Source organism: Chiroxiphia lanceolata, chromosome 3, assembly GCF_009829145.1.
Source record: "Chiroxiphia lanceolata isolate bChiLan1 chromosome 3, bChiLan1.pri, whole genome shotgun sequence".
In the NCBI taxonomy this organism is placed as follows: domain Eukaryota; kingdom Metazoa; phylum Chordata; class Aves; order Passeriformes; family Pipridae; genus Chiroxiphia; species Chiroxiphia lanceolata.
The window spans coordinates 59,774,111-59,784,705 of record NC_045639.1 but is presented as its reverse complement, the minus strand read 5'-3'; the positions used below and the strand labels follow the sequence as shown (position 1 = coordinate 59,784,705).

General features: G+C 43.6%; 1 protein-coding gene and 3 non-coding genes across 5 annotated transcripts; all 4 read left to right on the top strand.

The window, feature by feature from the left end:
- Nucleotides 1-5,479: 5,479 nt before the first annotated feature.
- RPS12 (ribosomal protein S12) lies at nt 5,480-9,347 on the top strand. Of its 2 annotated transcripts, XM_032684025.1 has the most exons (6): nt 5,480-5,561; nt 5,701-5,752; nt 6,138-6,254; nt 7,928-8,030; nt 8,454-8,555; nt 9,261-9,347. In XM_032684025.1, the coding sequence occupies exons 2-6, from the start codon at nt 5,739-5,741 to the stop codon at nt 9,321-9,323; spliced, it is 399 nt and encodes a 132-aa protein (XP_032539916.1). In that variant the 5' UTR covers nt 5,480-5,561; nt 5,701-5,738; the 3' UTR covers nt 9,324-9,347. The 2 variants fall into 2 exon arrangements, with proteins under 2 accessions (XP_032539916.1, XP_032539917.1); XM_032684026.1 differs by lacking the exon at nt 5,701-5,752 and having other exon boundaries at nt 5,483-5,561.
- LOC116785317 lies at nt 6,986-7,060 on the top strand. Its single transcript, XR_004356477.1, has one exon. It is a non-coding gene; the product is annotated as a small nucleolar RNA SNORD101 (small nucleolar RNA).
- LOC116785326 lies at nt 8,297-8,383 on the top strand. Its single transcript, XR_004356486.1, has one exon. It is a non-coding gene; the product is annotated as a small nucleolar RNA SNORD100 (small nucleolar RNA).
- On the top strand, nt 8,820-8,954 carry LOC116785325. The gene has a single exon (XR_004356485.1). It is a non-coding gene; the product is annotated as a small nucleolar RNA SNORA33 (small nucleolar RNA).
- Nucleotides 9,348-10,595: the final 1,248 nt, after the last annotated feature.

Below are 10,595 nucleotides of genomic sequence, written 5' to 3'. Positions count from 1 at the left end.
GCCCAGAGCGCGGCCGCAGTGGCGTGCGCCCGGCGGGGAGTGCTCGCCCGGGCCGGGACAGCACCGGGCTTTGGGCACAGCGAGAGTAACGTGCCGGCTGGCGGGGTACGCTGCACATCTGGCTCAGGGAAGTCACGATACGTTCTTAAGACTGGTAGACCCAAGAAAGATCGCCGATCTAGAGACGAGACGTACACGGCCTCTAGCAAGTTACAGGATCCGTAAAAGAGAAGTGCGGGAGCATAACGACAACGTTGTCACAAGAATTAATAGCTATAACTGGCCAGGAGTAATTCAAGCTAGAGATGAGGGAGAGGTGGTATAATCAATGCACTTGACCCGAGGGAGAGGTGGTATAATCATGCACTTGACCCGAGTTTCTATCCACAGGCAGGAAAGTGAGGAGAGAGATGGGGTGTGAGCTCAGGATCTCTTCCAAATGTGTAAAAGACAGACCACCTGTTGCTTGAAGAGAAAAAACCAGTAATTACATCTTAAACCCGCTATTTTAACTATGCCAGTACTCCATCTAGTCACCAGTTATAATATTAAGATGCATAAAAAAAGGACATTTCAGAGCAAGTGTTGCCATGTACCATACTTTAGGAATCCCACAGCCCACATGACAGGAAAAAGCAGACTACTTCTTATCACAAGATTAGGAAACCTAAAAGCTATTTAGCAGCCTGAAAGAACAACGCAACAGGTTCCTTTGCTGAAGCCTATTTGGACAATATATTTTGTGTGGCATGTGTTAATGGCTGTGAAGCTGAAAAATCCGTAGAACTACCTCATCTTTCTGTCTACCTCCAGAAAACAAATAAACGTAATAGCTCTCATGTATATTACCTCTTGAGCAGCCTTACCACCTCTCTCAAAAAATAAAAAAAAGGAAGAGCTTGCGAGTCATCCTGAGTTCACGAAAGGACAATAATACAAGCATGATATATGCAAGCATGGCTACAAATAAGCAAATAATAGAAAATTGGAGAGAGATATTAAATCATGGCAAGGCAATAAGCCTTAATTTTTGTGGCCAGAGATCAACAGTCAGTTCTGTTCAGGAGGTGAAAGAGTTTTCACTCCAACTACTTGCTCTTTCCAGTCTAGCCTCTCACTCCACAGATTCCAACTATTTCAAAACTCAGTCCTCTCATTAATAATTATGTAGAGTAATCCAACAAAGCCTAATAGAGTCGATTTCCACAAAGTCAGGTGTACAGTAGAAGACTACTGTGATGTACTGTGATCAGCATGGCTCCAATAATGAAACAGGGCTCTAGAACTTGCCATGTGTGCATGGAGTTTGCTTATGCACTGCTCATTATTGCCACAAGAAACCGGTTGAGTCACATCTGCAGCAACTTTAATGAAATGTATCTTTTCTTTCAGATCCCAAATCATATGTAGACTTCAAGGCTTGGAGTACTAGCTTTCTAAAATACTAGACATGCTTGTGTCCACAACATAAAAACATATTAAGAACAATTGCTTTAAGGGTAGCTTCCTTCATGGACATCCAGGACATTCTGAAATGCTTAGCACATGTGGGAATACATATTCCTTGTACATACTCCTTGAAGAGATCTTAGATTAGAGATCTTTTGCATTGCAATCAAGAAAATACTTAGTGCGTATTTGCATCATGCTAATTTTTTTTTTTCAGAAGTCATAGCAGCTGCACACTGCTATTTGGAAGTAGTTTAAAATTACTCTAATGTGATGACATGATAACCACTAGTGCAAAATCTGGCAATGGAACCAACAAATTGTTTTGTTCAGTTATCATGAATTTTTCTTGATTTCAAATTGGTATTGAAATACCATAGCTTGTCCTCTCTCTGAGACTCCAGGACAGTCTCTCCATAATTTCTCTAAGTGCTTGAAACTTGACACAGAACCACAGACATCTTTTGTGCTCCTCGTAACAGCATATGGTTGCCTGTTCTTTCTATGTGTGGAGGCACTTGAAACCTCTGGCTGGTTAGCAAGACTTCTGTGGATATAGGGCAAAGAATTTGGTAAAAATAGCCTGGCCTCCCAGCTTTATAATGCAGAACCTTTTGTTGTTGTTGTTGATGTGTGACCAGAAATAACAGGAAATAAGTAAGATCATTGTTTAGGAAGAGTAAGGTGAATACGTACTGGTGTTATTTGCAAGAAGGCTTCTAGATTGATGTTCACAAGAAATGAGAAAGTGCATCTTGTTCTGCAAGGAAAATGAATAATTCTGTCCCGTGACATTGGCAATTTAATTTAAGCACATGCCTGTGCTTTGTATTCTAGAAAAGATGTCAGCAGGGGAGTAAGTTTCACAAGGTTTGTTCTGAACTGAAATTCAGAATGTTTAGAGTTTAGCAGGGTCATAGACTTCTCTTGGGAGTCTGCAATACCTGAAACTTTCATCTGCCTCCCCGGCTGCCTCACTGCACTGTGCTGCTGTCTGTATGGCTCGGTACTCAGTCCTGAGTCTCCACAGTTTACAATAGGGGACTTAAATTATCACTGAAGTCTGACATTTTGAAGAAAATATGGGTTGTGGTTGTCAGGAGAAGGTTACCAGCAAGAGACAAGGAGAGAAATGGAGGAAGGAAAAAGGAGCAGGAAGAGGATGACTGAGACAGAGTGAACCATTATATCCTCACTTCAGTACTGGTCTTCCAAAAAAGTCCCAAAGTTCAGTTCCTATTTTGATCATAGTGGAAAAAAAGAGGAAGGCTGCCAGCCTGGATAGGGGGGATAGTCAGAGGGAGTCAAGTAATTGAACGGAGAACACAAAGGGCAGTAGCAATAACCAAAGAATTTTTAAATATATATGGAAAGATGGTGAGTCCAAATGGATCACTCAGAACAGCAGGCTGGAGAGAATCCAAATTCTTGAATGTCATGTGACAGCAGCTTGTCTTCCTCTCCCCAAATCCAAGTTTATAGACAGCATGTTACGCTGTTTATAATGAGGGGACTGAGTTCCTGTGCTGGGGCTGGCTGCTCAGTGAAACAGGCAGATCAACGTCTGCACCAACACCACCTCAGCCCTCTAGAACCTAGACAGGCTCTTGCACTGCATCTGCAGCTCCTCATTTTCTAGCACTGCTTGTTACCTCACTCACCCTCAAGTGCACTAAAAGTACTTTTAACACAGGACTGCAATCCTTGGCTTAAACATGTCATTCCCTCCTGTGGCTGTATGCCAGCATTTCAACTACAGGGTGATCAATGGACATAACTCTAAGGGAAATGCAGAGCTTAAGGAACTAGCTATTCCTTGTAGGAATATGGACTGAAAGGTGGAGCAGGTGGAGTAGTGCCAATAGTGGTCAGAGCACCAACATGATGCTGAGCTCACATAACACACTGTGCAGCAGAGTGGACTTTTTCCATCAAGATCCCACACTTCCATTAATTATTACACAGAATATACACTCCTACTATGCTATAACCAACATTTCCACACAGAGTTCAGTGCCAGTGCAGACCTCCTCTCTACACTTTTAAACTGTCTAACTTTTATCTCAGCACAGCTTTGTTTTCTTGCAACTGTGTTAGGAAAACTGTTTTTGAATATGCTGCTTCTAGAATATTAGATTATACTTTGTTATTATCACTTTTGCTGTAACATAAAATTTTCATATGTGCATCATTCCATCTCCTGGACTGAATGTATATTGCACTTTCTGGCAATCTGATGTGTCTTATGGCTGGATATGGACTTCTTGTATCCTTTGAAGACTCTTAGGGAGATAATGGTCTATTGTTCCACTCAGTACAAAAACTACTCTGTAGATTAGCTGTCTTTGGGGATTTTCAAGGGCACAAGAAGATTAAGTGATAGGTGGATATAGGGAAAATGGTCTGAGCACTATAAATGAAACTACATGTTCCCGAATTTCTTGTGAGGAAGGAGGGAAGTAAGTCATGGACAAATGTCCCACGGAGCTGCTAAATTAGAATACCTGTGTGTGAACTCCCGTGGTTACAAACGCACTGGTGTGTTGCAACCGGGATGCAGTTCAGAGTTTCAAAACAACATCTAGCAGTAGTTGGAGGTGCCAATCGCACCTCAGAGGCTTCAGTGTGAGAAGTGGGCAGTGCCGTTCTGCTCAGTAGCTCAGAGTGCAGGGAGATAGGAGCCCCCACACTACACCTTCTGTCTCCCTTACTTTTTCAGAGGTTTAGCCTCTGCCCTTCCAGATCTCAGTAATACAAAAGGTACGTAGGTACCTGCCTCAGAGTTGACATTAGCTGTGTCTCACAGCTGGAGCCTGTGAGTGCTGCAGCTACAACCCCCAGCAAGGCCTTTCCCCTGGGCAGGCTACAAAAGGTGGTGCTGCCTGAGCTGGGGGCATGTGGGGAAGGTATGAGCCAGCTGAGGAGTTTCCATTTTCCATCTCTGTCCTCCCCTGCCCTGCCCTGCTCCAGTGGGTTGCTTTGTGTACACTGTTTCTTCCCTGCCTGGATTTTAGCCTACATCCTGCTGCTTGGCAACACCAGGAATATCAAAGAAGAACATATTGTGGAAAGGTGAACTGACAACGATAGTGACAAATGTGTTTGATTGCTTTAGGCCACAAATCATGGCTGTCAATATTTGTTATCTATTTCTCTTATATTTTGCCACTATGTATTTTTTACAAAGGTAGAGCAACCAACAGTAATGTTGTCTGGTCAGAAGCAGCTGGTATGGACAAAGCCCCGTGTCAGACTGACAGCACCCGAGCAGGGAACACGTTTGCAATGCAGTGGCTGTGCTGCGCTTGCCATCAGCTGGATCACCCGGGCGTGTGTGAGCCCCTGACAGGAATGGGATTCACAGTCACATTTGTGAGGTTTCTGAGCTGCAGCTCAGTGCTGTGCCCCGCTGACAGAGAATTAAGGCTGTTCCCCCGTGCTCCCCATCTCTTGGCTGCCAGCGATAGACGGACAGTGCCACGTTGAGGCCAGACCGCTATGGCAGCACCAGAAGCACTTGCTGCCCCAAGGCAGCCGATGTGACCCAGCCCAGGCGCCCCTGTCCGGCTGCTGCAATTGGCTTTGCCCTAGAAGCTGCTTCCCCAATCAAATGGATACTTTAAGCGCCGAGTGTTTTTTTCCATTAAAGAACAATTTTCCTTCTTAAGGAACCCGTTGGGTGATAATATTCCTTCAGAGACTCAATTTGCACTATTCTTTCCCTAGAAAATAACCAACTTCTTGTGAAACTTTATTTAATCCTCATTGAAGAGGTGCCTCTGCTGCGGCTGCAGGCTGGGGTTAGTTATTGATAACAGTACAGATATCGCCATAAAATATATTGACAAAGCCAATTTGCAGCTGTTTCCTATAGCTGTTTACGTCATCCTTTAATTCCTGTTTCAAACCATGTCCCCAGTCCCTGGTTTCAACCTCCCCATGTCTCCATGTGGATGGGTACGGGGGTGGGGGGTGTGCGCGGCCGATCAGGCACCGCGGCGGACAGCCCCGGCGCGCACGCGTGCGCGCGCGGGCCGGGGTCCTGTGGCGCTATAAGAGCGCGCTGCGGCAACGTCTCTCTCTTTTCGTGCGGCGGCGCGCGGCGGTGCCGGGTGAGTGTTCGCGGTGGCGCCGGGGCCCGTCCGGGCGGGATCCCTCCGGCCCGCGGGGCATCGCGGCGGGAGCGGGCGGGGCGGGGGCCCCGGGGCGGCCGGCGCCGCTCACCGGGGCGGCCTGTGTCTGTATTTGCAGCAGGAACCCGGGCGGGGACCACACCCACCGAGAGCGCCATGGCCGAGGAAGGGTGAGCGGGGCCGGGGGCGGCGGGCGGAGGGGCCACGTCTCGCCGGGTCTCGCTCTGCGGCGCGTCGGGGCTGCGCGGGCCCCGGCGCGGGGCTGCGGCGAGTTCCCTGCAGGCTGGGGCCGGGCGATGGACGCGGAGCCGCCCGACAGGGCCCGTAACGCATGGCGGCCCTGCTGCGGGAGGGAGCGCGGCCCGCTGCTCGCCAGGAGTTAGCGCCTTGGTCTCTTTCAAGCTCATCGTTTCTCAGTACCCTTTTGACTTCCTTCTTCGACTTGTGTTTCTTCTGTGTTTTTTTAATTGTGGGATGCTTGCTGGTGAACGGGAAGTTTTCGCTTATAGCTGTAAGAGGTTGGCACAATCAGAACATTGTCTGTCTTCTCTTTAGCATTACTGCTGGAGGTGTAATGGATGTTAACACCGCCCTGCAAGAAGTGCTGAAGACCGCACTTATCCATGATGGCCTTGCTCGCGGTATCCGTGAAGCAGCCAAAGCCTTGGACAAGTAAGTGTTGTGTCACCAGTTTATTTCTGTGATGAATAGCAAAACTGGGTGAAGTACGTTGTGATGAGGTACATTGAACACATACAATGGTCACTTTGTCCAGGTGTTCAGTCTAAAACTTTACAAGACCACAGTTTTCTGCCAGTAATCTTTGTCTTTTGTAATCTCTGTTTTGAGGTCTTTAACTGTGGTCTTGAATCATCGAGTTTAGCATCTGTATTTCGAGAATAGCATCATCTGGTGTATTAGGTTCTGTCTGTGACCCCAGTGCCATCAAGTGTTCATGTGGGTGTATGGGTTTTGTGAAGAAAATGGAATGGTGCTTGCAGCATGTAGCTGTTAAAACCTGGGGCTCAAGAACCCTGTGTTTTCAGAAGTGATAAAGTTTTCTCAAAACTTTCTGAGATTTTAATTGGGTTAAATATGTGTCAGACTTAACCTGGAAGAGTTGGTTTAGCATTTGAAAAAAACTTAAATCATAACTTGTTTGTTTTTTTTTTTCTGTCTTCATTTTTTGTCTGTGTGTTGCAGCTGTAGATAACTGCTTGGTACAGTATTAAAGCAATGATAAACTTGTCTCATGTGCGAACCGTGGTAATCAGTTATGGTCTTTGTAGGGTGAAGCACTATTATATATATGCATATATATACACATACATACACACCTATGTGTGTTTATATGCAGAAGCACACTTCTAAGAACAGAAGGTGCTTTAGGGTAATGCTACAGTGTTTGGGTGATGACTTCACAGTTTGTCGGATACCCCTTCACTCGTTTTATGAGTGATAACTACTGTCTGACAAACCTGTATGCAAAAACCTCTAAGACAAGGTGCTAAATAATGGAAGAAAAATACAATTTAGGTGACTGACAACTAGTTTGTAAGAATTCTTATGAGTTCACCTGCAGCTTCATATGCTGTGTGTTCAAAGGATAATGTTTATACACGTTTGGGTGTGATGGTTCTTACTTTGAAACGTTTCTGACATTCTGGTGACACTCATAATGCAGAAAGTCACAGAGAAAACCAGTGTTGTCTGTAGAGGTCACATTGCACTAGGTTAAGCATAGAAGACCTACTCAGCTCTCTCTGTTGTCAGGTATCCCTTTGGTGTCTTAACATTGTACCACAGTATACAAAGATCCTAATTAGAATTGGGCCCTGTCATAACAGCTTCTTTGAACGTAAGTAAAAAGATTGTTCTGAAGAGCTTATAACACCTTGATGTGGAAATTCAAGCTTTTAGTTATTACAATTCTAATGCTAAATTACTGTAATCTGTGGTAAACAAGAAAAAGCAACTTGTAACTTGGTTGCTTTCTGACAGTGACACCAGTTCTTTATGGGACCTCATGTTTATCCGTCATTAGACATTTTTCCAATGGCTGAGAATTTATTTAGTGGGATTTTGAAAGTTTTCAAAACTGGAATAGAATCTGATCATAAAGCTAACTATGAATAGCCTGTTATGTATATTAAAAACAGAAGTGATACATGATGTCAAAAGTATATTTAGTATTTCAAAAGCATATGGTGTCTCATAGCCAAAAATGAAGCTTAGGAAGTGATCTCCAGAAATGCATGTGCTGAATTCTTTCACTTATGATTTTTATTATAAAGAATTTTCAAGTATTGTCTGAAGTACATGTGTCAGTTTTCATTCTTTTCTAGACGCCAAGCCCATCTCTGTGTTCTGGCTTCAAATTGTGATGAACCCACATATGTAAAATTAGTTGAAGCACTCTGTGCAGAACATCAGATCAACTTAATAAAGGTAAGTGTCAACTTAAGACACAAGTCTATAACAGTTATGCTGCTTGTTTCAACATTTAGAGAACTGAATCTTTAAAACACTGTGCTGTAATTCTGTGTATGGCTTATCTAAGCAAAATTTCTTTTAGCAGAGGTTGTTTGGTTCTGTGCGATTGGCATACAAGCAGTACACAGTTAAAAGTGAGTTCTTGTGTCCTGTATAACAAGGCATAGAATTATTCCTGCGAGTGGGTGGAGCACAGGAGGAGTCCTGCCATGAGAGCACAAGCTGTACGATGATGATACTTTGGCTCCCTCTGCTGATGCCTGTGAGGAAATCAGCCATCCGTTACCCAAAGCTTCTGACAGTACAGCAGCTTTTGGGCTGAACCCAGTTATGTTAGAAATGGCAAGTTCTAATGTGATGCAATGCTCTGCACCTCAGGTTGATGACAACAAGAAGCTGGGCGAATGGGTAGGTCTCTGCAAGATCGACAGAGAAGGAAAACCTCGCAAAGTAGTGGGCTGCAGTTGTGTGGTTGTCAAAGTAAGATTATGTTAATTATAGATTATTTCTTGACTTGTGAAAATAGACAGTAAACACAAGGTTGCTTTAGATAAGGAACTGTTAAATGGAACTTAGTGAACATAAGCTGCTCCCATGTTTTATATTCCCTTTTATGTTTATTTAAAACACTCATACATTTTGTGACTTAATGGTTGTGTCCTTAAAGTCTTTATGCCCACTTGCCAGTAAGCATTGAAAGGAAAGACCTGACTAGAAGATAGGAAGCTTCGCTTAAGAAAAAAGATGCCAGTTCAATGTGTCCACTCAACTTAAAAATGTTTTGTGGAGCATATTTTACAATGACACTGGTAAAGTAAAGCCACAGTACGAGCCTTGAAGACTTTGTTGTCTCTGAGGTCCCATGAGATGGCTACAGCTTCACAATAAGGACTAATGTCTTCTGTATGTTTTCGTACTTTTGCAACTGTTTCACACATTTTACATGACTTCTTTTAAGCAGATGACTTCTTAGTTCCCTATCAATGGTTGTTACATTTGAATGAAATAGAATAGTCTTTTTATTAGAGAAAAAAGGAAAAACAGCTGACAGATTGCTTCAGGTTACTTATGTGGAATTTTCGGAATGCCTTGAGAAAAAGTGTCAGAATCCCATTTGTCCTTTTGAAAATAGCTTGTAAATTTGAATGGGTCTGTATGTTAATAATGGGTTATCTTGTGTTACAGGACTATGGCAAGGAATCTCAGGCCAAAGATGTCATTGAAGAGTACTTCAAGTGCAAGAAATGAATGAAAAATAAATTTTAAACCTGACTAGTGTATGTGTGATTAATGGTTGGGTGTCTGTGGAATAGTTCTTTGAGTTACAAAGGATAACATCAGAAGATGAAAGCGCTTTGCAAGTGTTGGTGTAGTTTACTAGTATGTTAACTCTCAGTTGGCTAAAAAGATCATGGTGAGCCCTTCTATTCCTATTCTCTGGTGCTTCTATTTCCTCTTCCTACCCCAGAGATTACCAGCTGGGAGAACTTTGCACAGCTTTAGTTGCAAAAATGCAGGCAGCTAATTACTAGCTTTGCATTGGTAGTGCTTAGGTCTGTACTTCTGCAGAGATTCTGATTAATTTGTTAAGGAAAACCTGAAGTATAGCTGCATCTGTGATGAAAATGTGGCTCCCTCTGCTAAAACATGAGGAGAGCGGCCTTAGCCGTTACCCAGGTCTTCTGCGATGTTGCAGGAATTTCGTAAATGCTGTCTTAATTTATTCAGGTATCTCGGTTGCCACAAGATGTTTTACTGGTTCCCCTGCCTCAATGGAGGCAGATTGAGGGTTTTGGCATCTTATAACAAGTACTGTCATGTACTTCTTGTTCTGATTCTGTAGTTCTTGGTAGGCAAGGTAGCCACGTAGAGCTCTCATTTGCTCAGATGAGGCAATGTTGCACTCCCAATTTGCCCAGTGTCTCGGTTTCCTTAGTAGTTCAGTGATGTACAGAACTTGTGGTGTTGCCAGTTTGTTTGTTTGTTTGTTTGTTTTAGATGTGTGGGATTGAGACTGGAATGTAATTGCTTTTATCTCTCCTGCGAGTTGTTTTATGTGTCTCACCTTTCCTGCAGAAGAGGTCTAAGTGGAGTCGTAAGGAATTGCTCCATTATGCTGATAAACTGTAAGACATGAATGAATATGCGGGGTTGGCACCAGCAGGCTGAGGAGATAGGAATGTTTATCTGTTCTCAGGCTCTTCAATTTTTGTTATGGTTTGTAACTCCACTTTTGTTATCCCCAGTTGTTCGTGTAGTGTGGAGGCAAGCATCTTCTCCAGCTCTGTTCAGATGGACTTGTTGCTCTCATTTAAGCTCTTGATGTGTCCCTTAGTTTTGGCCCTATCACAGCTTTATAGTAGCTAGATCAGGGTGACTTTTGATTGTTTGAGAGGTTTCTGTAGTAATAGTTTCAGGTGTACTTGATGATGGAGTCATCTGTTCAAGGCTGCTTCATGGCAAAGTCTATATCCTTTTGCTGAACTTGATGTACGTTCAGTCTTCTCTGTGAAATTGTCC

Bases quoted from the DNA above. Each gene is read 5' to 3' on its own strand.
- RPS12 (XM_032684025.1), top strand. The intron at 6,255-7,927 runs GTAAGTGTTGTG...ATTCTTTTCTAG, and splicing joins GCAGCCAAAGCCTTGGACAA to ACGCCAAGCCCATCTCTGTG. The intron at 8,556-9,260 runs GTAAGATTATGT...CTTGTGTTACAG, and splicing joins GCAGTTGTGTGGTTGTCAAA to GACTATGGCAAGGAATCTCA.